General features: G+C 40.7%; 4 protein-coding genes across 4 annotated transcripts; 2 read left to right on the forward strand and 2 right to left on the reverse strand.

The window, feature by feature from the left end:
* Positions 1-1,118: 1,118 nt before the first annotated feature.
* Positions 1,119-4,344, reverse strand: nudcd3 (NudC domain containing 3). The gene is made up of 6 exons (XM_071465761.1): positions 3,987-4,344; positions 3,047-3,369; positions 2,765-2,897; positions 2,517-2,660; positions 2,230-2,418; positions 1,119-1,313 (listed from the first exon to the last, which is right to left on the reverse strand). The coding sequence occupies exons 1-6, from the start codon at positions 4,182-4,184 to the stop codon at positions 1,203-1,205; spliced, it is 1,098 nt and encodes a 365-aa protein (XP_071321862.1). The 5' UTR covers positions 4,185-4,344; the 3' UTR covers positions 1,119-1,202.
* Positions 4,345-4,554: 210 nt separating this feature from the next.
* mrps24 (mitochondrial ribosomal protein S24) lies at positions 4,555-6,865 on the forward strand. The gene is made up of 4 exons (XM_071465762.1): positions 4,555-4,821; positions 5,315-5,392; positions 6,052-6,163; positions 6,324-6,865. The coding sequence occupies exons 1-4, from the start codon at positions 4,780-4,782 to the stop codon at positions 6,605-6,607; spliced, it is 516 nt and encodes a 171-aa protein (XP_071321863.1). The 5' UTR covers positions 4,555-4,779; the 3' UTR covers positions 6,608-6,865.
* Positions 6,866-7,546: 681 nt separating this feature from the next.
* On the reverse strand, positions 7,547-17,180 carry gnsb (glucosamine (N-acetyl)-6-sulfatase (Sanfilippo disease IIID), b). The gene is made up of 13 exons (XM_071465760.1): positions 16,857-17,180; positions 15,775-15,834; positions 14,843-15,046; positions 12,886-12,951; positions 12,698-12,796; positions 10,876-11,043; positions 10,704-10,786; positions 10,318-10,436; positions 10,121-10,224; positions 9,915-10,016; positions 9,725-9,835; positions 9,522-9,632; positions 7,547-9,426 (listed from the first exon to the last, which is right to left on the reverse strand). Exons 1-13 carry the CDS (start codon positions 17,040-17,042, stop codon positions 9,277-9,279), a joined length of 1,563 nt encoding a protein of 520 aa, XP_071321861.1. The 5' UTR covers positions 17,043-17,180; the 3' UTR covers positions 7,547-9,276.
* Positions 17,181-19,788: 2,608 nt separating this feature from the next.
* On the forward strand, positions 19,789-25,383 carry polm (polymerase (DNA directed), mu). The gene is made up of 11 exons (XM_071466704.1): positions 19,789-20,306; positions 20,683-20,860; positions 21,529-21,627; positions 21,706-21,876; positions 22,071-22,142; positions 23,238-23,358; positions 23,441-23,573; positions 23,691-23,793; positions 24,358-24,720; positions 24,806-24,889; positions 24,969-25,383. The coding sequence occupies exons 1-11, from the start codon at positions 20,125-20,127 to the stop codon at positions 25,053-25,055; spliced, it is 1,593 nt and encodes a 530-aa protein (XP_071322805.1). The 5' UTR covers positions 19,789-20,124; the 3' UTR covers positions 25,056-25,383.
* Positions 25,384-26,906: the final 1,523 nt, after the last annotated feature.

The following is a 26,906-nucleotide window of genomic DNA, read 5'->3' on the forward strand; positions in this document are numbered from 1 at the left end:
GGTGGTGGGCGGGGCCAAGGCCTGATCCAGGTTTCTCAGTCAGGAAGTCAGAGTAGATGAGCTTCAGACCAGTTTTTATGTGGGAAAACATGTTCAACTAAACATAAATCAGAGCAGAAGATTTCTACAGAGCTGTTTCCACACATCTGGAGGAAGTTTAAGTCGTTATTGATCGCTGCCGTGCTGCTGCCTCCCTCCCAGGCACACAGCTGCCCACCAACGCCGTTAGATGTTGAATGTAGGTTGTAATGACAGGTGACCAAAATTCCACTTCAGAACATCATCTGATGATGAATACTGATGATGTTTTGTTGGTTTTGTGTTGTTAAGTAACCATAATCAAATGAGTCAACAGGGTGCATCAGACTGACCCCACATCTGCTGTGCAATATCAAAAAAAACATCCTGACAGTTTATTCTGTGCCTTGTTTTTCTGAACATTTAGGATTATATGCATTCTTTCAAAGTTAATTCTATTCATGTCAAACCTTTAATAATTAACACAGGCAATCTGAACAACAATCTAATGTATATATATATATGAATGTATAAATATATAAACAGGACGGAAATTCTGCTGCGAGACGTTCTGCTGTTAACGTCAGAGAAAAATCAATGTCAGATTTACTCTTATTTGTTTGCACCCTGATAAATATAAATCCCCCCCCCCCAACAAAAGGAAGAGAAAAAGTGGTGTAGAACTAGAACTAATCCACTCTTAATTATACAGTTTCATCTGAGGTATTAATATTATGATCAGACAGAAAACAGAGGTGTTCTCTGTTCTGTGTCATCAAACAATGACAAAGAAGAAAATGAAATGGACACCTACTAATGAGAGATGACTAAATGCTCAACAGTGTGCGACACTAGTCTGAGAATAAAATGAAAAAAAAGCCCAGAATCAGTCAGTGGTGCAGACAAACATAAAGGCACTGCAGAGTTATTAAATAAAGAGCAAAACCAAACAGCTCCATTCTGCCTGAACATCAAGTCAATGTTTGATATGACGACAGGTCACAGTCTGCTCTCCTCTCCCACTCCACTCCACACAAACCCACACTGGCAGCTTCAGCTCTGCTCTCACAGTAAAGGACAAACCTCCAACACAACAGAGCAGCAGGTAAATGTTGACTTTATTACAACCAGTTCTGTGAGGAAAGTAGGATTCAGTTCATATTTGGCTGAGTTTTGGCTGAGTCTCAGAACTGTACCGCGCTGGGGGGGATGTCAAACAGGGAGGGGTCGAACTGCTGCCCTTTGAACGGCGAGCCCTCGGCGTCCCAGCCCTTCTTCAGCATCTCGTGCACTTTCTGCGGACAGACGTGGAGACAGATGTTTAATATGCAGCGTCCGTGCTAATAGAGATCACAGTGCCACCTGGAGGTGAGTCAGCTTTGCTGTAACTGACACCAATGTTAAACTGGCTTCTCCTGATCATTTTCAACATAGTAACAAGATCAAGGCCAAGAACTGTGACAGGGCATTTTGTCATTGAAAGTTTACTGCACATAGAAACAGTAGAGGAGAGGAAAAGCCCATCACTGCAGCAACTCACAAAACCCTAACCCTCACTAGGTGTAATTTTGCAGTTTTTCTGTTTGCAAGTGCTGAACTCAGACATACAGTTGTTTATTGCTTACTGTACTTACAGTGTGTGATACTGAAACTGTTCCTGAGCTGTGAATATTTTTTGGAAAACATAAAAAGCCTTTACTCAGAGCTGCAGGCTCTGAACGCTGTGTTTTCCATTTGCTCTGTAGTGTTTTTATTGTGACTGGCTTTGTGTGGGATCTGAAAACAGTGTTTGATTTTGAGCTCAGATAAAACTGATCTGAGGTGATTGTTTTATTTCCAAAGTGAGTCAGAGGTTTTGTGAATGAAGTTGGACAACTTGGTTTTGTTTTTACAGTTTTGAGAAAAGCATGGGAGGTTTCTGCAATTCTCATTTCTTCTGCACAGAGAAAATAAAATCTGTTTAATAAACTAGGAAACACCAAGAAAGAGCTAACTTCATGTTGATGAGGAGACTGTTCTCTGGTCAGATCAGACCACCACCCCCTCTCTTTATGTGTAATGTTCAGTCTCGACAGCTGCAGGGTTGAAAAACAAATACCACTTAACTTTCAGTCTCGTCTTCTGTCACCATTCACATTTCTGTGGTTTTTGAGCTGCGTGTCTTTTCTAGCACAACCTGGTCTTAATGTTTCTGCAGAGTTGGGTCCTCACCATTTCATGACTCTGCGGTTTGCCCTGCAGCTTCTGATGGTAGTCAAACGTGAGTCTGTCCAAAACGGCATGCTCCTCGTCGTCCACGGACGCCATGGAGCGCTCGCGGTTAATTTGGTTTATGTCAATCTCCTTCTCTCCTTTCAGCACCGCGTTCCACCAAACCTCAGAGGTCTTGTTGAGCGACAGCTGGAAGTCAAACACAGTTTAAAAGTTAAATTAAAAAGTTGTTTGTTTAAACGTGAATCTTGTGGGAGGGGAATTATGTGAGTGGCGTGTTTACTCACGACCACACAGCTCCCAGGTTCCAGGCTCCACAGGGAGTTTTCAGTGTTGATCTTGTGTGTGAATTCTCCCTCCATCAACGTTTTCTCCTCGGCTCCGTCCCTCACACACACTCGCATGCTGCTGGTCTGCAGATTAACGCTGACCTGGGCTCAGCCAACGCAGCATCAAAAAGAAGGACACACAACTGCAATCAGTGAAGGGAGAACAGGAGTCCCGGTGTGTCAGGTGGTTGAATAACTGTGTTTACCTGTCTGCCCTTAACAACTGTCTTGGGCACAGACACGCGGACCTCCACATCAGTGTAGTCCTGAGACCAGCAGTAGTTTTCCCTCACCGCCCCGTTGTAACTTTCAGGATCAGCCTGAAATCTCTCCTGTCGCCTGAAGCACAACATGAACACAGAGACGAACAGCGTCTGAACCTCCCTTCTCTTCTGTTAGTTTACACGGATGTGAGGCTCAAAGTGTCTAAAATCAGTGGAGACTCTCTACATGACCAGGGTGCAGCGGTGGAACAGGATGTTACTCACCCCTCTGCTGAGTTTGTGCTGGCTGCAGCTGCCTGGTCTCCCTCAGCTGACTGTCCTGGACCCCCGCTGCTGCTGCCGCTGCTGCTGCCGCTGCTGTCAGACTGAGGGCTGACGTTCGCTTCTGAGGCTGCAGGAGCTGAAACATGCCCGGCATCCATCTGTGCCGCCTCTGTGCTCGGCTCCTGCGTCTCCTCGCTCGGCTCAGTGGCGACCTCCAGCTCCTGAACTGCCTGAGGAACACATCTACTCTCCTCTCTCTTTTGCATCTCGCTCAGCTGTCTCTCTCTGTCGTGCTCTGCAACCTTCTCAAACAGCTTAAATGTCTGAGGAGCAAACATGAGATTATCACAGATCAGGGCTTGAATTCAACTAATGTCCAACACACTTATATCAGTGAGGGTAGAGGGACAGAAACACCTTTCTGTATAATGTAATACAGTTCAACATTAGCACAAACTGGGCACTATCATTGTACTATGTATACATATTAAAGTTAGGATTTTCACACAGACAATTAATTTACACTTAATGTACACTTCTGTACAGTTTTGTAATTGTGTATTAATTGGCTTTTTAATTGTATTTTGGGATTGATATTGTTAATACAAACTATGATCGACAAATGAATTTAAAGTGTAAAGGATATGGGATATGAAACAGTTAGCACAAAAGTGATTCTTACACATAAATGCATCGATGAGTGTGAATCTGTAATGGGCCATTCTATAGTGAGTACTCCTGGTACTCTTACTATTCAGGTGATAAAGTCGTGAATTGCTGCAATACACCGTGGTGTTGCTATTTTACTTTTGCTGCACTACTATCTATATCAGCACAGATCCACAGACTGTAATTTAAGAGGGCTCCATAACTTCAGTCACTCTTTATCACGGCTGCAATGACGGTGAAAATATTCGTCTTTCATGTTGACAAACTTCACCTTCAGAACCATCTTCTCCGCCACACCGGGAGGGAAGCCCATCTTGTCGTTGGGAGCCGAAAGCAGGCGATAAAAGTCCGTTTTACGGTACAAAAACCCGAAATAGACCTGAAGAAAGTCCTGGATGTTTCCCACATGCTGCAGGATTCCCAGCAGAGCGTTGTCGTACATCTCTGTCATCTCCAGCGGCGACGCCATCGCGGCTTTTACCGTCTCAACCGACCGTTAAAGTATTTCAACCGACAATTTACATACGAAATTAAAATGCCGTACGTGAAGAAATATAAGTTAAAAATAAGTAGAGCTAGCTGGGTAAGGTTTCTCAACGTCCGTGTTCCCCCTTCCAGAACAATAATAACACGTCCGGTCCTGTAGTTTCAAAATAAGTGCACAGCCATTAAAAATACACATAATTGATGGCACACGAAAATTAAAAAAATGTATAATGATATCATAACATATCAAGTATTTTTCAAAGGCGCCAAAATTTATTATAACATATTTATTGAACGTTTTTCCTTCAATAAACAATTTTATTTTTCCCTATCCGGTTGGTACGTGCCACCAGTCGTCCGGTGGAAACAGATAACAAGCTACGGGATAAACAGTCCCAGTTTCCAGGCGCAGTTTCCATGAAAAATTACAAAGTTGTCCTTTTGACGGGAGTTAAAATAGTCATAATGCTCGAAAAGAGTTCATTTTAATTAAAAACTACGACGGCACTGTAAAATAATCAAATTAGACATCAGTGTTAGCTCTTATAGTAGAGTGCGGTAACAAACATTCAGAAAACATGGCGGTGCCCTTGAGCAGCACTGGCGTGGTGAGGCTACTGGTAAGGAAAATAATTTTAAAGTTTAATATTTAATACATTTCTATCAAATCATGTTGTCATATGAACTATAGTGTGGTTAATTCAACGGCATAATTTCAGTTTAACATACCGTTAGCTAGCAGCTTCAGTTTCACGTTGTTAACTGAATGTATGTGATATCTCTGAGCTGCTCCTTGTCAACAGCAGTTTCATATTCTGTCTTTGTTAACTCTCACAATTTTTTTATTTTTTACTTCACATCTTAACTACTGCAGTTGTCTTTATGTCGGGGGCAGTCAGTTTTTCTACACTTCCACAAACTCAAATTTCTCATACAACATTTTAATGATGGTTTTATAGATGACCACAGGCTTTAAAAATATTTCTAAACATCATTTAACAAGTGCAACCTTTACTGACCTTTATTTAAGACTCTAAAAACCATCTGTCCTCAGCATTCATTGAAGTAATCCTGCTTTTCACCCTCATGATGTTTCCCCTGGTTTATCTACAGAGTGCTTTACCCAGGGTCGGATTATTATGCAGCTCCTCTGGAAGCAGAGGCCTCCATGTTACTGCGGTGTGCTGCAAGGTAAACACTGTGCTCAACACATCATCACAGTTATCAATCAGGCTGTTATAAACCCTCTGAAAACTGCAATATCAAATGTACTTACAGTTTGACTAAGATAGGGGAATCAGGGAAAACCATATTAACATAGAAGAACAACTTTGTGGAATAAAGCTTCATATTAACCCAGACAACTACTTTTTCATAGATTTCCAATTTGTGTAATAAAATAATGTTGTCTGTGTTTTCAGAACCATGAACATCAGATACCATGGGCCCAGCAGCAAACAGATTAGATAGAAAACCTGATCAGTAACCCAGGATATATCATTGATTAATTGATGGTGAGGGTAGTTATACAATATAGTTTACTGTCATTATCATGGGATCCTGACATCATCATTTCATTACATTTAATAGGTTTTCAGACACACAGGATTTTTGTGGGGGCAAATCCTCCCATTCACAACAGCAAAAACTGAGCAGGCAAAATAAGTTTATTTGGGATTTCTGTTAGTTTGGAGATAAACACAAGTGAGAACTTTAGCTTTCAGATAAAGGCTCGGGCCTGTTTCCCTCTTGTCCTGTTGTCAGTTTGTTTACAAGAGGTCTTTTTTTTAAGGCTGGAGACATTTAGACAGTTTTCCCTGATATTTGGTTTCTTTCTCTTCCGTCTTCAGAATCGAGCAGCTCGTATCCGAGTGGGGAAAGGAGACCGACCTTTGACCTATGAGCAAGCACATCACCCTCATCACATTGGCCACCGCAAAGGATGGCTGTCACAGCACACCAGTGAGTTTGTTGAACGTGTCGTTTGAGCTTGAACACACCAGAAATGCTGCTCATACATGCCATGCACACATCATATAAGGTGGAAGGTAGCAATCATCACAGATAAATCCTGTCTGATGTTTTTTTTTTTTAACTACCCTACTATCCTACTTGCCACCAGGTAACCTGAAAGGAGAGGACGGAGCCGCTGAGCGGACCATAGAGGACATGTACATCAGGAAATTCATGGCCGGGACCTTCCATGGCTGCCTGGCCAATGAGATTGTGATCAAAAGACGTGGGAACTTGCTCGTTGTGTGCGCTCTGATGATTCAGAAACTCCAACCACAGAAGTTTTACTTCTTAATAGGCTACACAGAGTCATTACTGTCATACTTCTACAAATGTCCTGTCAAGTTAGAGATTCAGACCCTGCAGGACAAAGTTGTGTACAAGTACCTCTGATGGAACTGTGTAGTGTTAATTCTGTTCTAAATGTCTCCTGTATGTAGACACAGTAAACCTCCAGCTGGAGTTAATAATATCAAATGATGACTTTGTCCCCATCTCCATTCCTGCTCACTGAGTGATGCCACCTCCTGTGATATGAACTTTCTTTGTGAAACAAACTCTTGGACTTAAAGAAAAGAAAATAATTCATGTGTCATTGAAATATTTCACCTGAAATTGTTTAATAAACTCTCTTTATGTGTATATAACAGGTCCAGTTCTCTTTGTTTTTTTTTCAACTTTATACATAAAATTCAATTTACTTGACACAGACTACTCAGCCTGTAACAGGCACATAATGTCTTGTGTGAAAGAAGAACCCTGGTCATGTGAGTTATCTCAGCCTGAGCTGGACACTTAAAATTCCTAAATATCCTTTGCAGACTACTTTGAATAATAATTTGTGCCTGATGTTTTTTTCACAATAAATGTTGCATTAAGTACTTAAAAAATACCTGCTCCTTCTCACTCATTGAAAATCTACATAAAGTTTAACTGATGGACACAAGATGTTTCCCACTTGGAAACATGGAAGTTTCAAATTGAATTTATTGCAATTTCTCTTACTTCTTGCAAATGTGGGAACCCTCAATGATCTTTGAGGCTTAATAAATAAATGAAATAACATTTTGTAGGATTTTAACTTGTTACAGAATATTTTTTCACATGTGGTATTAGAACTTTCACCGAAATAAAACGTTAATCAATAGTTACTCCATTACGTGTGGCATCATCTCTACATTAAACAATGGCCTTTGTGATCCACAGCCTCAGGGTATCTGCCCCTTTACCCCACTTTCACCACTCAAGCTTTCCAAACTAGACAATAAAAGACATGTAACCTGACTTTTTAGTGTAGGTTGTATGTGGACATGTAACATGACAAGCTCCATGTAAATGCTTCTGGTTTACCTTTAATCAGTTTCATCACAGTGCAAATACATTCACATTTAAGGCACATGCATCTTGTCAGTGCAAATAACAAGGCACACAGGATTACAACGTCCATTTCAAATGTTACCACGAAAGATTTCCCTTAATGAGATCCTAACAAAAACACACAGCACTTTTTCCCTCCTTTTACAAATGTTTTCATCAATACTCAGTGAAAAATATTGTCACAACCACATGTCAGGATTAAAACTTTAAAATGCTGCGTCTACTCTTTAAATCTGAGGCACAAAACTGTGGAAATAATAATTGGACAAACCAAACAGAGAATCCAATTATCTCTTGTTGGCTAAACTTCTTTCACTGAAAGTGCTGCAGAGATAAAATGAAGACTTCACAGAAATGTTAAAAACACAGAGCTCAAGAATAGTTTAACATTTTAGGAAAAATCCTCCACAGACTTAGAAAAGAAGACTTGACACATCTGGACCGTAGTTATGTAGATAGCGCCAGCAGCTAGTTAGCTTAGCTTAGCATAAAGAATGGGAAAACACTGTTGCCGCTGCCTCGTGTGCCCGGCTAAACTAACCAGCTGTTGGAGGCAGCTTTAAATGAAATAGAAAGACACAAAAGTGGAATGAAACTTCCAATTCAACTCTGCAAGAAGAGAAATAAGCATATTTCCTAAAATGCTGGACTGTTCCTTTACAGAGATGCTGCAGTGTACTGGCAAACCTTTGGTTACGTGAGACTATAAATCTCCACATTTGACAAACACTGGCAACATCTTGTGCGTCTGTGGTTGGTTAAATGTTCAGGTGGGACTGTGAACCCCAAACATTTTAAAGAAAAGTAAGTTTTTAGTGCAGTGTCTACACAGAAACACATCAGCCAGCAAGGACTGACTGACAACGCTCAATCTGCACAGGGTGAATATGGCAAGTTCCCTTTGTCTTAAAAGAAAATATAACAACTCATGAAATTGTGTTGTGATACATGAGCACAGCTCAGGAAAAAAAAAAGGCCTTTTTCACTGCAGACATGTTGACTTGTCATAATAGAAAAGCACAGGTGTTACTAACAACACTAAAGGAAAATCATTTTGGGAAATACACCTAATCACTTTCTGGTTGATGGTCTGTACAAAAATCTTACATCTTACAGGGGTTATGTTTTTATTATAAAGCAGGTCTAGGTTCTATATTAATACCGTGAAAGTATCAAAGCCTCAGTCCACAGAGCTCCAGAGAGAAGCCTGAGAGAGGAGATGTAAAACTACACTGAGATGGTTTTTGGTTCTTAAAACCACAAATATATCTTCTGATGGAGATCAACACTTCAGATAAAACACTGGAGAAGTTAAAACATTGAGCTTTAATAAACAAGGTGTCACAGGTTAATTCCCGAGCTTTAGAGGTCCCTCAGAAAGAAAGCAAATAAGCATATTTCCCAAAACATCACTCTTCTCCTGTTGTATTGAAGTGTTCCAGTAGGACTTGACAGTGTGACAGTGAACCAGCATGCACAAGACCAAGACCCTGAAACTGAGGCAGCTAAATGGAATTCCCTCCTAAGACAAGTCAAAATATCTTCTGTGAAAAAGGCCTGTGCATCGATCATACTCTGACCAGACAAACCAGCCTGATCTTCCTCTGAGAGTTTGCTGAAGTGGGTGTTTGGCAGCTTCACCCAGCACGTGAACCCTCCACGGTGCTGGGTCTGTTTCCTCTTCTTTATTTGATGTCACGGCAGCTGTCGCCCACACAGGACTGGAGCTTGATAAGCCGCTGGTTCATCGCCTGCAGGACGGCGGGATCCACCTTCTTCACGATGTTCTCCAGCTGGTGGGGGTCTGACGTCAGGTTGTACACCTCTACAAACGACTGGGGACAGAGAGGGGAGCAAACACACAAAGCTTCACAAAATGACTCACATACAAGTGTGTGTCTCTAACACAGCAAACAGAGTCCTGCTCTACCTCGCTGTCTGCAAACTCGCAGTACTGTAGGTCGTGTTCACTGTCGAGGGTCCTGACGCAGGCGTAGGTGTTGTTGTAGGCGTCTTCACACACACAGTCTGGGAAACATTGCTAAAGAAAATGAAGTTTTGAGTTAGTGCTTATTTTTGTCGGTGACACGGCCCACCACTTTGGTCCAGGCTGAAATATCTCACTGCACTCACAGATAGTCCAGGGCCTAATTTGGGACAGGCGGGGTCTGTTGTTGGATGTCCCTCTCCGGTGTATTCAACGAGGAAGAAGGGACGAGCGCTGCTGTTACGAAGCGAAGGAGCCTGAACAGAAAAAGCTCAGTGATCATTTAGAAAATGAAAGCAGTGTGTAGGAAAACGTTTAAAGAAGAAACAAGCTGACCATCTGACCGAGGAAAGACTGCCCGTCCACATTCACAGAGGACAGGTTGAGACCAGATATGTCCAGTATGGTCGGAGCCAGGTCAATGTTCAATACGGGAGCCTGAAGGTGTCCAGCAAAAGAAATAAAATAAACTTTTAAAAATGCTGAAAAACACAAGTTAAACCAAGATCTACAGGCAAAGAGGCAAGAAATGAATGTCTGACCTTCAGCGTCTGGTTTGGTTTGATGCCAGGGCCACGGACCATGAGCGGGATCCTGATGTCAAATTCATACAGCTGCCTCTTGTCGATGGGCAGAGAGAACTGACCTGGAACAGTGAAGACAGGTGATTAGAGAGAGAGAGGAGGTGTTAAATCATCAGAGCACCAGAGGAGGAGGTCTGACGGGAGCACGCTCAGACCTGTGTGGTAGCCGTTGTCTGAGGTGTAGAAGATGTAGGTGTTGTTCAGCTCCTTTATACTGTCCAGCTTCTTGACCAGCATCTCCACCATGTCGTCCACAGATAACAGGGTCTGCCACCTGCAGGACGCATGAACATCTGTTCATTTGTTCACTTGTTTCTTTTAAATGGGACTAATGCTAAAAAAATTCTAATATGAAAATTAGGGATGTCAATGAAGTTTTCTTTTGGCCTTAATCTCACTTTCATTTCAGGTATCTGCTAATAAAGATCCAATCTGATCCTTATAATTATCATTGTTAAATGTTGCTCAAATACACCTGTGCATCGCTGCAGAGCCTCGCCACTAGCATGAATAAAAAGAGAGGGCTGTTTATGAGATGTACCTTTTCCTGTACGCATTATCCAGGAAGGTGAGCGAGGTATTTGGCATGGGGCTGATGGGTTGACGCAGCAGCCAGTGTTTGTCCTGAAACACACAGACAAAGAATCAGTGGGAGGACAGTTTTAAAAAGCAGGGATTGAATGTCATGATGTTTGACGTTGTCTTGGTCATACCTTCCCTGGTTTGTCAAAGCTCCCGTCTCGAGGAGCTTTAACGTTGCTGAACTCTTTCTGGTACTGAGGTGCTGCCGTCCAGGGGGAGTGAGGAGCTGGAGGAGACAGCATCAGGAAGAAGGGATGCTGGGGACTCCTGTCATCCAGAAAGTGAAGGGACCGGTTCACCTGCGTCGCAAAATACACCACTGTTCAACAGAAACTCAGGGAAAACAACAGCATCTTTGTTTGACAGAACCAGGATCAGATTTCAGGAATCCAACACCAATAGTGAGCAGAAGGAAAAATAAACTGAGTGAGCTGCAAGAACATGGGGGGTTGTACATTTGCAGCATCTGTGAGTCATTATCACCACAGGATGTCTAATTACAACTGGGTGATTGCTGGTAAACACATGCTATTAGATGTGAGTCCCACACAATGTTAAATCTGTCTTCTCAACGCTCAAATTACTGCTAATCAACTCAACTGTCTGATGAAATTATGAAACTTCAAAGTCCACGTAACCATATTGGTTTGTTTTGATTAGATTTTTTAGCTGGTTTTATTATTATTAATATTTTCTCTCTTGAATTTCAGTTTGGTTTTTGTTTTTGTAGTTTCAGGTGTAGAATACTTCTCATACTAAACACCTTAAAGGTTTGCAACCACAAGCATTTGTTGGTATGATGCAAAGATACATCCCTAACACAGACCTTAGATCAGTGGGAGACAAACAGAGCCAAATCCAGTCTGAGCCCCATCATTAAACCTGAAGTTTTTGCTTTTGTAGGGTTAGTACTTTCTCATAAATCTACTGTAGGTAACAATATGTCAACAACTCTGACAGTGACTGGTATGAAACTTTGTACATTCATGGTCCCCAGAGGATGAATACTAATAACTTCATCATCAACATCTTGTGACTTTCTGTCCAGCTCCACCAGCAGATCAAAGTTTGTCTCATCCTGTGAAACATCTAAATATCTGTTTGTTGTACTGGCAAATCTTTGTACAGGCATTCATGGTTCCCGGAAGACGAACCGACCACTTCAGTGACCACCTGACTTCTCAAGGTTTTCACTGAAATATCTTGACAGCTAATGGATGGATTACCATGGAATAAGGTACATATTATACATTCATGTTCCCCTCAGGATGAATCATAATAACTCTGGTGATTCCTCAACTTATGATGTTGCACCATCATCTATTCCATTCCCATCAGCCTCAGCACGGTCTCACAATATACCTGCTAAATATCAGCACGTCCGCATGAACTTGTTAGCATTTAGCTGACAGTGTCTAAATACAGCCTCACAGAGGCAGTGGCATGGATTAAATGGGTGGAGTACCTCTTTAAGATCTGTGTTTTGTTACGGCCTTTGTTGCTGCCCTGACATGACTGCAGCTCATTGCCAGCTGACAGTGCAGGTGAAAAGGGGAAGTTCAGCTCTCATAAACTATATTTGAAGCACAATACGCTGGCAGATGGTTAAGCAGGAACTCTCATGTGTCACCTGATGAGGATGACACTCAGCTGTTGAAACTGAAGAGTTAACACAACCTAATAAAAACACAAAGAAGCTAAAAGCCTTCACCCAAACACTCAAATATAAAACTCATTCTCTCTCTGATTGTCGATAATAAACCTTCCTTCTGCTGACTGGCTGATGTTTTATATTTCTATGACAGCAGCTGATTCAGACAGTTTGGAGGTGAACAGTCCTTTTCTTCCCATAAATTCTTACATAAATGTCCTCACGGATGTGAAATACTGCTGATCACAGGCTCAGATCAAGCAGAACTCACTGCACTCAACACCCAGCACTTTACTACTCACTATGAGGTCTGTCAGGTAGTCCTTTTCATAACTGTCTCCGTGCTTTTCTTCTTTGCCGTTGACTGACAGCGTGTAGTTGTAGTACTGTGAGTTCCCCACCTGCAAATCAAATATCACAGGTTGTAACAACAGAAGGAAAAATAGTATTTGTGCATGTGTGTGTGTTTACATGCGTTTGTGAAACTCACCAATGCATGCCACTGGTCCCAGCCAGGAGGGATATAGGCGACATCTCCTGTTTCTTTCTTACCATACTGACGGAAGAAAACAGTTCAATCGAGTTTAACATCTTAGTTTAGCACGTTAGCACGACCAAATTTGGTGTGTAGTGAAGCAGATATTAAATTAGATTAAATATACTATTAAAAGGGTTTTTAAGTCTTAAATTAAACTTGGTGAACACTGAAAAAACTGATAATACTTGATAGATTCACTGAGGACAAATGTGCAGATAAAAATGACAAAATACAGAACAAAAGAAACAAGAAATAGAAGTTACCTTAGAAATGAAAAAGAAATTACACTAAAGCTTTATATATATATATATATATATATATATATAGAGTAAACATACAGCAGTCTAAGTAGAAAACAAGAGTCCATCACCATGCTAGCAGCCCTGTTCTCACTGCTAAATGCTAAAGCCAGCATGCTAACATGCTAATGCTAACATATGATCATAATTTAGCGTGTTAGCATGCTAATATTTGCTAATCAGCGCTGAAGGCAAAGCACAGCTGAGGCTGATTTTTTAGGTAAATGGTAATAAACTAAAGTATTTGCTCTGAGTATTTACTTCATACAGATATAAAGTAAATTTGAAGTAGTCTAAGTAGAAAACGAGCCTCCACAGCCATGCTAGCAGCCCTGTGATGATGTCCTGACTGCTAAATGCTAATGCAAGCATGCTAACATGTTGTAGTCATAGTTTTGCATGTTAGCAATGCTAAATATTTGCTAATTAGCACTGAAGACAAAGCCTGGCTGAGGCTGAATGGAATGTCATTAGCTTTTCAGGTATTTAGTGATAAACAAAAGTATTAGACACATTCAAAATTGGACTTAATGATGGCACTAGGTGAAAAGTCAGAGGGAGACCAGAGTTATTGCAGTTAATCCTGAGGGAGACATGAATATCTGCACCAAATCTTATGGCAATCCATGCAACACTTCTCATAGTGTAAACTCCACGGTGGCTCTAGAGGAAAAGATCTCCAAAGCCACGAGGATTCATCGTCTGGGAACCACAAGTTAATCCGACATGTTTTCCTTTATTTTTCTACTGAACAGACATGTAGGACTGTTTGTCCTGGTGCAGGAACACGCTCTGTTGAGTGCCATTCTAGTCGGAAACTTTCATCTTCATTTATGTCCAAAGGTTGTGTTAGCTTGGCATTTAGCAATAGCTGGAAGTGTACCAATGTTTGCCTATAATTAGCACCAATCATAAGGTACTTTCAAGGAAACTTCTAAAGAGGTTATTTGGAAATAATCTATGGATCCTTAAAATAAAGCTACTTATGCTTATTGTCTACTTTTCCAGTGATCAGTGTTTCTTTCCAGAAAGGTTGATATTTCAGTTTGGATGAAGTTTCCATCCACAGAACCATGGCACTAAAAGACATTTAGGCCTGTTGATAAAATGATTAACTTAACTGTGAAGCCTGGTAGTGTGAAAGTCTGCAGGAAGTGAACAGAAGGGTGATAAAACACCCCCGCCCCCAGTGGTCTGAGGAAGGTTATTGTTGCAAGATTTATTTTGTTGTAGCTATAAACCCAGTCGCCAGTGCCTCTCACCTATAACATCTTTTTTTAATGATCATAACCAGCACAGTGACAATGTCAGGCCGTTCCCACACTTTATCCAGACTGAAAAATCTAAAGGTTTGGGTGAAATTCTGCACATTTTTTGCACATTGCTGGACATTCATGGTCCCCAGAGGATCAGGTCAACATCTGTAGTTTTGAGTGAGATGTTTGAACAAAGACTAAATTAAATTTATGTAGAAAAGCTGATTCATGCAGCTGATAAACTAAACACTTATTTACAATGATTACAACATGTTATATATTTACAGGATATTTCATACACTATATATGTTCATGTCGTACACAGAACTCATTCAGGTGTACATGTGTTCGCACCTGGTTCAGATATTTCCCAGCGAAGAACGTCTGGTACTTCTGTTTGTTGAGGTAGATGGGGAAGGCCTCGGACTCGGGCCCTTTCTGCCACAGGGGGCTGGAGCAGTTCCCAGACACAGAGTTGTTCCTCACCTCGTGGTTGTGGGGGTACCGACCCGTGAATATGCTGCTCCTGCTCGGGCAGCACAGTGGCGTGACTGTAAACTTCAGAGGAGGAGGAAGCGAGAGCAGCGATAAGAGGAAGATGAGAACAGGAGAGGAGAGAAATTATGAAAGAAACACGACAGCAAAGAAGGATGTGTAACTCATCCAGTTTCAACATTTTATAGTGAGTGAGTCAGAGTCATTATCTCATAAGTTTAACTTGTGACTGGATAATTTTGAGTCAGCATCATGATCTCATATGTTTTGGCTTGGATATTTCAAATTCTGAAACACTATCTCACAAGTTTCCTTTAGTTTTTATTTAAGTATTTCACAATTCAGACTTCTTTGGTTCTTTAAAAGTCATTTAAATGAAACCATGTGGGAAGTTTAGAGGGGAAATGTGTTTTTGGTGGAACTGCACAGCTCACAGTGCCTGTTTAAGATGTGCCTGTCAGGAGGAGCTGACTGCTCAGCCTGGGCTGCATGAAAAATCAGATCCATGTGTAAATGTGTGGCTTCTGGGTTTAGAAATCTGTGTACATGGTTTATAAGACAATGGTCCCAACGAGACACTGATCTTTTTGTAAAGAGTCAACAGCAAAAAAGGTTGAAAACTACAGGTTCAATCTTCAATATCTTATATTTCATAAGCTTATCATATGTTTTTTAATGTATGATCTTAGAGTGAAGGGTCATTCCTGATGACAAAAGTAGTGGAGTAAAAACACAACACAATACTTCCCTCTGAAATGTAGTGAGGTATCAAGTTGGGTAAATGTACTCACAGCGTTGACAAATGTTGCTCCTGCGTCTCCTATTAAAGCTTTTGCTTTCTTCATCGGCGTCTGCAGAACAAAAACAAGAACAGACACACATGCAAAGTGTCACATCTCCTAACACGCAAACTGAGGAAGGAGAAGTCTGGCCTCCTGTCTAAGCACAAAACAAATTCCTCATCGCAGATTGTGAATGACTGTGATTGGTGAACATTGTGGGTCTATGACTTCAACTGGAGACATTATGATGTCGATAGCTGCTGAGTCCGATTGTCCTCTCAGACTCTAACCTACACGTCAACACTGACTCCTGTTTCCATGCATCCTGCTTCGCTTACATTGACTTAACCGTAATAAATAAAATATCTTGCTCCTGTGTCGACCTCCCTCCTTCGTCATGGCCTGAACGAGCCAGACTCAGCGGCTGGAGCTAATGAATATTCTCATCGTCAGTTACTCTGCCAGTGTTGGTCAAGATCTGATTGGTGAAAGATCAATAGATACAAGTAGAGTGAGAAATGCTTCTCTCACTACAGCTGCTAATTACTTGAGCATAGAAAGAATAGAAAGAAATAATAGAACAAAAATTAATGGGGCCATTCTGCATGATGAGTCTGTTTTAGTGCTGTTTAATGTGGGACTTGTTTTGTAATGAGCATTTTTATAGTGTACTATTGCTCCTTTTACCAAAATAAACAATATAAGATCAGATTTTTATCCTTTTTAATGCTTTTTTAATCGAATTCTGTGTTTGACTCTTACATCACTTCTACTTGCTTCATTTAGTCTTGTTATTTATCTTTCTTACTCTCCCTCTTGTATTATTTTGCATTATGAAAAGCACTTTGAATTCCCTCCTGTATGAAATGTGCAGGTTTCCTTCCACTTCCACAGCTCAGCCTCACACTACTGTTTCTACATTTTATGGATGTTACGGTGATAAAAACACCATCAAGTCTGATAATGTGACTCTACAACAGATTATGTGACTATAACCTCACTCTACACAGGAGAGCATCTCAGAGGCAGGAGCTTGGAAAGTGCACTAAATGTCACAGTAAACTCAACAAGTGTCTTCAGGATCCACTCACCATCCCCCCCAGCTGAACATCCTGGTCGTCGGCCAGGATGAGCACGATGTTGCTCGGCTTGGTTCTGTCCGCACACCTGACGCAGCAGGTGAGCAGCGCCAGCAGCAGCGTGGGGACGGTGACGGCTGCGCGGTGGCCTCTCTGCCGGCGTGTCGTCGCTCCGTCTCCGCTCCTCAGACCCGCCATCGGGACCCCGCAGCTCCGGACCCGCCGCTCCGAGCACAAACAACCGCCCGTGTTTCGGCCGAAGCTCGGTTTCGTTTCCTGCCCAGGGGGAGTCTGCGCTGGTGGGTGTGCGGCTGCGTGTGTGTTCGGGCCGGACAAACACACCGAGGCTCAGAGTTTGAGGAAGTGGTGTCAAGTGTTGGTCATATGATCAGACTCAGTGGGAGGAGTGAGGACCGAGAACACGGTGTACAGCGTGGACTTCACTCAACTTGACAGAAAATACAAGTCACAATGGACAATCAAATTTAATAATATACATAGAAGATTTATTTTATTGGTATAATATAATATAATATAATATAATATAACTGCTTCATTGTTTATTACGTATAGTTGGATATAATCATATCTTCTTATAATTTATTATTATTATTATATATAATTATTATTGTAAGATTGTTTGATTATTGTAGTATTTAATATTAATGTTAGATTTTATAATGTTACATAATATCATATTGAATTTTAAATGGAACAATAAAAACAACAACATAAATATATTATATCTAATATAGCTGATGGATGGATGATATAGAAAGTCAATATTCAAAATTATTTAATCTTTTTTTTTATTTTTACAGAAACACACTTTGGATGAGGTATCCTTAAATTCAGTTTTTCCACAAATGTGATCGAGATGAGTATTGAGTTGTTGGGGATTTTACATTTGAAAAATAAACTTGTCAGTGCTCTCTGGTGGACAAACTACGCAGTGAAGACAGTGTTTCTGATCTATTTAGGACCCTCTGCTCCTTGAGTAGAATTTGAAATAGAGTTTTGTGCCTTTAAACGAACAACATGAGCTTGTAATGATCAACTTACCAAAGATTCCTCTGGGTTGAAGGAGCTGTGATGTACCACCAATGTTTCTTGGTTCTCTAGAGAACACTGTGTGCCAGAAAAGGTATACAGTCTATTTACTGAGGGAACCACAAGGCTCATCTGCAAGTAATTATCTCTCACAGCATACTCATAAGAGATATCTTGATATCTAATCAATCCAATCTTTGAGCACTTCCTTTGCACTGGTGGGCCTGTTTCTGAAATCATTATAAGTATATCATCTTATAAAAAGTGAAGTATATTTACTCTTTGCCATTTTATGTTGGTGTTTGATTTCTGAATATTGAAATTTATAGATTTATTTAATAGTGCCCTAAAAAAATACCACATTGACATGGAAAAAGTGGTATCCATGATATTTACTAATCCCACCGCACAATTCAATACATTTTATAGTTGTAAGGGCTCAAATTGTCAGTAAATCTCAAATTGCTGTCCACTATCGACAAGGGAGTGATTTCATCCACAGCCAAAGAGTCTCATTGTGCTGCTTTTGTGTCTCTTTGTAGATTTTTTGTGTCTCTTTTTGGTTTTTTTGTGACTTTTTTTGGGATATTTTGCAGGGACACCCTGACCCCTCAGGCCTCTCTGCCCAATAGGCCTGTTCAGCGATACATTCATGCCTACACTGACATATTGTGCAGTGATGATGATTCAGATTTACTCATCATGAGCGTTGCTATTGGCTTCTCTGTATTGACTTACATTATAATGAGGAGAGGGAGGATTAAATGATCCATATATTTCCAATTATGTCTCACCTATCTCTGAATTTATCCGCAGCGTGTAGTTTTTCTGCAGCTGTTTGTGATGAGGTGTTGTACAGTCATGTAGCAATCAGTGAGCACAGTTATGTCTGACCTGCTGCTTGTCGATCCGTGAAATGAGCCGACAGGTGAGGGTGTTCTGCTGAGCTGATAGTAGCCTCAGAGACAGTGAAGATATCAGACATTTTCTCATCCTCATCATCTGTACTGTGATGGAACTGTAGTGGAAGAACCCACTCGATTTACCAGCCACATTCAGTGATAACAAATAACTAAGAATTTACTTAACTTTAGCATTTTGAGGCACTTTCTACTTCTGCTCCATACAGAGAGAAATATTGTAGTTTTTCCTCCGACAGCTGTAGTAAGGCCTACTTCACAAATTAAAATTGTATATTAAAATTCACCTCATAAGCTTATATAAATATATGCATTATTAAAAATTAAAGCAGTGGATTCCAAACTGTTTGGCTTGTGACTCTTCTCCAAAAATGTCTTGTTAGGGAACCTTGTTCAAACAGTGACTTCCCCCCTGAAATCATGTCATTTACATCATTTTCTTTCTGAGTATCAGAACTTTCCTCACACATTCATCACCTCGGGATCGCTCAGATTTATCAGGTGACTCATAAAAATAGTAGTTCCAATGGTATAATTCACATTTATGAGACACCAGTTCAGAAATATGTCATCATGAAGACATGCCCGATCACATTATGGCTTTTATTTATTTGTAGTTTCTTTGTTGTTTGTTTTTCAGGATATTCTGTGCTTTTTACACATATTTTATTATTCATCTTTATTTTTATTTTATTCCTGTGTTTATATTGTTTCCGTGTTTTGTTTGAGATTTCCATGATTTAATCTCTCTGTAAAGATCCTTGTCAACTTTTGTTGTTTTTGAATGTGCTCCATAAATCAACTGACTTGATATTTATATTTACTTATCATGACTATTTTTTATTTTTATCTTAACTGACATTTATTTATTTATTTATTCAATTATTTATTTATTTTCTATTACCTGACAGAAATGGGCTTCCACACCGGCCGCCCGGCCCCACAGGTCACTGTTTCCAGTCGGAATTATTTTGGTTACGTGCCGGTGGTGTCGGCACCTGCACAGCTGCATCCGGTTGCGCTCCTGTACTCATGTGTGCCGCTTTTTGTGTCACTAACCTACCTCAGAAAATGAAGACAGTCCCGGTAAACACTTTTACTAAAGTCTGTCTTAACATTTAATGTTTAATAATTATATTTTTATGATAACAGGCGTCATTAAAACAAGCTAGCGTCACAGAAGTCCTGGATGTAAGCCAGGAGGGAAAGAGGCTAATGTCAAAATTAGCCAAAAAACTAATAAAATATGTTCTGATACAAGACATGGACGTAGCGTGTTTGTAGGCTTCAACACCAGCGTGAGTTGAACCATGGTGCCGTTAAAGCGAAGAAAAGTCGTCTCCTCAAATGTTGGGAATATTAAAACTGGAGCAGAAAACAAGTTCCCTCAGGTTGTTTTATTCCTGCTGGAGAGAAAAATGGGCGCCAGTCGAAGAGCTTTTCTCTCTCAGCTCGGTCAGAAGAAAGGATTTCAGGTGGAGGAGGTGTTCAGGTGAGATGAGTGGAACTTTAATTATCCCATCCAGGGAAATTAAAGTGTAAAAAACTGATTATTATTTTATTCTAGGACTGAATGGAGGAGTCTCACTGTCTCTCTTCATTCTTCACTTTAACATCTATAATTATAAGGAATTAGATGTGAAGCCTTGATAACTGTGGACAGACTGTTAGACCCATTAGATTTTGTCTTTGTTCCCCCCTCAGTGAGTCAACAGTCTAAAACCCAGTAGATTTAAATTTACACTGATATACAATTAAGCAAATGTTTGATATTACTTTTTGAAAAAAAAAACACTTTTAATTGTTAAATATATTCGTCAGGCCTGTGCGTGACATTAGATGTTGTGTTGAACTTCGTCTCTTCACAGTGAAAGTGTCACACATGTCGTTTCTGAAAACAACTCTGGTGATGAGGTCAGGACGTGGCTGGACTCGCAGGGCGGGGGTCGAGGCCGAACTCCGGTTCACCTCCTGGACATCAGCTGGTACACAGAGAGCATGCAAGCAGGCCGTCCTGTCCAGATCCTGGACAGACACAAACTGCAGGTACATTTCACTCCACACAACAAAGTGCCACAGCTTTTCTGAACCCAGGTCTGTGGGAAATCTGGGCTATACAGGACAGTTTAGGAGCAGAAAGGTTCTGTGACATTTATCAAATTTATCCAACACTTAGCCTTGGCTTTATTTCTCAAATGATAAATACATAACTGTAAAACTTTCTGATCAAAGATTCCCTCTTACTGTGGCTTTGTTTAGAGTTAATTATACATTTTATGTACATGTATTAGCTTTTTATCTCTATCTATGTGTAATAATGCAGCTAATACTGTTTGAGTCCTGTAATGTGTTTTAAACTAATCTTGATATGCTCTTGTCTTTTTATTGTTGATCTGAATGTTTATTAATGTATAACTTTCTGATTTAAATTTTATATATGTATATATTCTTCAGTTTTCATTGTGATTTTATTACATTAGTCACAGATGAAAAACATCCTTTGGCACATTTACAGTCATGTTTATTAATGAGCACTGTCCCTGTTAAATAAACCAGTGACAATGACTGCAAACAAAATCAATGGCAGCTTTATAGTTGTTTTTTTCACCCCTGAGAAATGAAAAGAAAAGAAAAGAAAAAGTGCATGTGAATTATACATAATGCTTCCTCAGATCTTGGTTTTCAGCTGTAATTATACAACTCTTCAATCACAGGAGCAGCAGACTGATGGAGCAGAGTTGGTGGTGTTCTCGGTGCCCAGCTACGCCTGTCAGAGGAGAACCACCCTGGAGAACCACAACACCGTCCTCACTGTACGTCAGGTCCAGACCTCATGTATTACACCTAAATAAAAATAAAAGTCTCATGTATGAACGTGTTCTCGGTCTCAGGATGCTTTGTCGCTCCTGGCTGAAAACGCTGAGCTCAGTGACCAGGAGGGGCGAGGCGTCGCGTTCCGACGGGCCGCCGCCGTGCTGAAGGCTCTGCCCGGGTCGGTGACACATGTGACGCAGCTCAGAGGGCTGCCCTGTCTCGGAGAACACTCAATGAGAGTCATCAAGGTGAATAAAATAAAGAACATCTCTCTAACCTGCTTTAGATATAATAATAATAATAATAATACTAATAATAATACTACTACTACTACTACTACTACTACTAATAATAATAATAATAATTATTATTATTATTATTATTATTATTATTATTATTGTTATTATTATTATAATCCCTGTTTCACTCTCTGGTCCTGCAGGACATTTTGGAGAACGGAGCGTCAGCTGAGGTTGAATCTACGAAGCAGTCTGAGCGCTATAAAGCCCTAAAGGTTTGTCAGCTGCTTTGCTCATATTATAAATGTAATGATCTACCACAGTGGTCTCCAGCCTCTGAGATGTTCCACCAGAAATCTGAAGGTGATTAAAGGCATCATCTTCTTAATTTTACCTAAAAGTTCTTCAAAATAAACAAGAAAAAAAGAAAGTTAAGGATCCACAAGTCAAACAACCTGTGATGTGTCACACAGCTGCAGCATCTTAAATACAGGACAGATAAGATATAAAATAAAAGAAATAAAACCTTTTTTCCTAAATTATTTTTTTTTCCACAATCACATGTGGTGCTTTTTTATTTCCACTACTTTATTTTCTTTGTCTCTTCAGCTCCACCTAGTGGCTCTGGTGAAGCAGTGAGTTGTGTTGAGCCTCATTAAAGGATCATTACTGTCAACAAACTTTATGAAAACACCAAAGCCAAAAAGTATCAGCATCAAAATACCTTAAAGTAAGAGAAGTAAAAGTATTGATTACACAGAATAATACATATTATATTATCAGATCATAGTTATTGATGCATTAATGTGTTCATCACTTTAACATTGCAGCTGGTAAAGGTGAGGCTGGTTGTTATTACTTTATATACTGATGCATACCTTGTAAGTTTCCACTCTGGGATCAGTCTTATTTTAACCTGAAATAAAACTGTAACTGGTTTGTTGATCATTTTTTATTTTATTATTCTGAATCAAAAATAACAGAACAAAGTAACTTCACTCAGCTGAATCTAGAGCAGTAAGAAGAAGATCTGCCCCTAAAATGTAGAAGTATAAGTATGTATGAGTATATATATAGTACATAAAGTATTGTAGTATATTTAAGTAGAAGTAAAAATTAGCATAAAATGGAAATAACCCTGTAAAGTACAAGTACTTCAGCAGTACAAGAAGACGACCTAGAGAAAAAAATGACTAAATAAATATAAAGTAAAAAAGTAAACAAATCCAGAGTTGAAATCTTCTTGTCAGTCTCCGTGTTTGTGGGTGTTAAAGAAGGGGGGGGGGGGGTCCAGACTCTTAAATGTTGTAAACATCAAACACCAAACTCTTCTAGTGATGAAGGAGAAAAACACTTGAACCGTGTTTCAGGTTTTAACAGGTATTTTTGGAGTTGGAGCAAAAACAGCAGAGCGATGGATCAGAGAGGGGATACACACTCTGCACCAGTTACGGGGTTCAGGACACACACTCAATCGAGCGCAACAAGCAGGTGTGTGTCCCGGCGCTTGTGTGTTTCTTCATATTGTGTATCTGTGGTTTCTGGCTGAGGGCCTGTCCCCGTCCTCTCTCAGGTCTGCAGCACTACGACGACCTCAACCGGCCCGTCACTAAGGCGGAGGCCGACGCCATCAGGGAGGTGGTGGAGAGAGCCGTGGTCTCTGTGTTACCAGGAGCACAGGTCACTCTGACCGGAGGCTTCAGGAGGTAACACACACACACACACACACACACAGGAGAGAGGGCTCTATCAGGAAACCAAAACACAGATCTGCATCTACTCAAACTTTTGTGCAGCAGTTTCACAGAATCTGTTTTTTCCAGAGGGAAGCTGACGGGTCACGATGTCGACTTCCTGATAACCCACCCAGAGGAAGGCAGAGAGGATGGACTCATGTCTAAAGTGGTGTCCTGGCTCGAGTCGCAGGTAAATTCACAACCTGCTGCTTTAGGAAGCGATTTATTTATTTTTCATACCTCCATCTGTCGTGAACGAGAGATCTCAGAACTGCAGGAGTTCAAATGGTGATCACACCATGCCACACCTGTCAGGTGAATGATGATTTTGACAAAGGAGAAATTATCACTAACACAGATTGAAACACATTTGTGAACCAGATTTCAGAGACAGACGACTCCAGCGTGGATAGAAAAAGTCCGAGCGTCTTTTATTTTTTACTGGGAACAGAAACAATTTTTGTTCAGTGTATGAGCTTGTTTTAATATAACTGAGATGGTGTTTTACTGCTGTGCTGCATCATCTGTCTTTATTCTTCTCACTTCACGTTCACAGTAGAGCTGCACAAAGTGACGCTGACTTCCTCAGGACACAGTCGTCTTATGTGAATAAACTTAACTGACTTTATTAACGCCGCAGTGTAAAGGTTTCGGGTTCTAGTTGTGAAGAGAGGACGATGAAAACGTGCAGTGTGCCCAGTGTGAACCTGTCAGTCTGTTAGAAAAGAGTCTGAGGAGTTCTCTGTCTCTCCAGGGTTTCCTGTTGTACCAGAAAACTACAAGAAACTCGTACCTGGAGTCTAAGGACGGTCCTGCTCGGCCGTCCTCCAACATGGACCGCTTTGAGAGGTGCTTCTCCATCTTTAAACTGGACAAGGACGAGAGACGAGGAACAAACGCAGCAGAGGACACGAGCAGCGTCGGAGCTCACGTCCAGGTTAAAGACGAAGACTCTGGTTCACAGAGTCCGATCCTCAGAGACGAACAGAGACGCCACGTGTCTGCTGAAGACGGAGGACCGGAGGAGACAAAACTGTGGAGAGCTGTGAGAGTGGACCTGGTGGTTTCTCCCATCAGCCAGTTTGCTTTTGCTCTTCTGGGCTGGACTGGATCCAAGGTGACGTCTTAATGAGTGACGTCCTTTAACATCTTAGCGACCTCGCTCAGTTTTAATGTTTATGCTGCTGTGATGTTGTCCACAGCTGTTTGAGAGAGAGCTGCGGCGGTGGGCGGGACATGAGAAGAACATGTCTCTGAGCAGCCACGCTCTCTACGATAGTAAACAGGTACAAACATTTTTTTATTGGAGTCATTTTTACATTAAAAATGTTTCAAATATTTACACGTTTGCGTTCCCTCTCTCAGGGCAGGTACCTCAGAGTGACGTCAGAGGAGGAGATATTTGCTCATCTCGGTCTGGAGTTCGTTCCCCCGTCAGAGAGAAACGCCTGATGATGCAGGAGGATTATCACCTGAGGGTGGTGGCGTGTTGCTTTAGGTACCGTGACACAATGAAACAGCATCCGGGAAGTTTGGGTAACGGATGCAGACCCAATCTCCATATCTCCATTGATGTAAATGAATAGTAATAATAAAATAATAGAGACCTGTTAGTATAATGAAATACAGTTTGTTTTATCTCAGGTTCCTGAGTGGAGGAGTTTACTTTTACCTCTGTAATACGACCGTCTGTGAGAAGGTGTGTTTTTATCTGTTGAACTCGACTCTGTTTCTGCACTGATTATATTTTTTAATAAAATGTGATGAATTAAACCTTGAACACGCAGGATGTGAGTCTCTCAGTCAAAACTATGACGAAAGACCTGACAAGACATGAAGCAGCGTGGGATCATGGAAGTTGTTGTTGTCGTCAGCTTCTCCTGGTCTGGATCCTGCAGTGTCAGTGGTTCTGGAGGTTTTGACCTGGAGCTGAATTCTCCACCAAAACCACCAGGGTGGAAAAACTGAATCTGAAAAAACAGGCTTCAAACTGGGTGATGTTCTTTATTTTTATTTATTATAAATCACATGAAAAGAGCCTAAACATGAAGAAAAGTCAGAGGATCACTGACGTCGTTAGGATTCAGTCTTTGTTGAGATGTTTCAGTCTGGACCAAAGTGGTGGATTCACTGACATCACCAGAGTCACGGCGCCAACGCCGCTAAAAACAAACCGAACAAACAGAAGCTGCAGGTACTCAGGTCCCTAACAGACAGAGAGGAGCTGGTTTCTCCTGTGATGGAGGGAAGGGATTAAAGCAGCTGTGTGAGGAGATAAGAGCAGGACTGATCTAATCCGATGAGACATTTGCAGCTGCACATTATAAACACGACGCTTTAAACTCACCTGTTTTACCCACAAACACACCTGTGAACCAGTGACCTGTTTCTCCAACGTCCTCGTCGACGCCTCCGTTCACTGAGAACAAGAGGAGCAGTTACTGCAGCTGCTTTTACCTCAGAATACATACCTACACACAGTTACAGTACCACAATAAAGGTACTTCCTGTGGTTACTTTATCACAGTAAAAGTACTTCCTGCAGTTACAGTATCACAGTAAAAGTACTTCCTGTAGTTACAGTATCACAGCAAAGTATTTCCTGTAATTACATTATCACAGTAAAAGTATTTCCTATAGTTACTTTATCACAGTAAAAGTACTTCCTGCAGTTACAGTATCACAGTAAAAGTACTTCCTGTAGTTACAGTATCCCACTAAAAGTACTTCTTGTGGTTACTTTATCACAATAAAAGTATTTCCTGTAATTACAGCATCACAGTAAAAGTACTCCCTGCAGTTACAGTGTCACAGTAAAAGTACTTCCTGCAGTTACAGCATCACAGTAAAAGTACTCCCTGCAGTTACAGTGTCACAGTAAAAGTACTGCCTGTAGTTACATTATGACAGTAAAAGTACTTCCTGTAGTTACAGTATCACAGTAAAAGTACTTCTTGTAATTACATTATGACAGTAAAAGTACTTCCTGTCGTCAGAGTACCACAGTAAAAGTACTTCATTGTGCAGTAATCTGTCTTCAGGTTCATTTAAATGAACGTATTTGCAGATGTTGAGGGAAAATGTGTCTTTGGGTGAAATGATCATCTCAGAGTTACAAACCTGAGACGTTAGAGATCATTTCCTCTGAACTGTTGTGGAGGAAAAGTTTAAAATAAGATAAATGGAAAATACTGAGGTAAAATACTAGTACTTCAAAGTAGTACTTTACACAGTTCTGCTTAGTTACTTCCCATCAATGGACTAAACTATCTAACTAGGACTCTGAATGCAGTTGTGTTGTGG

The sequence above is a fragment of the Trachinotus anak genome, unplaced genomic scaffold (genome assembly GCF_046630095.1).
Source record: "Trachinotus anak isolate AG129_WGS33_773 ecotype Australia unplaced genomic scaffold, CSIRO_AGI_Tana_v1 ptg000028l, whole genome shotgun sequence".
NCBI classification, from domain to species: domain Eukaryota; kingdom Metazoa; phylum Chordata; class Actinopteri; order Carangiformes; family Carangidae; genus Trachinotus; species Trachinotus anak.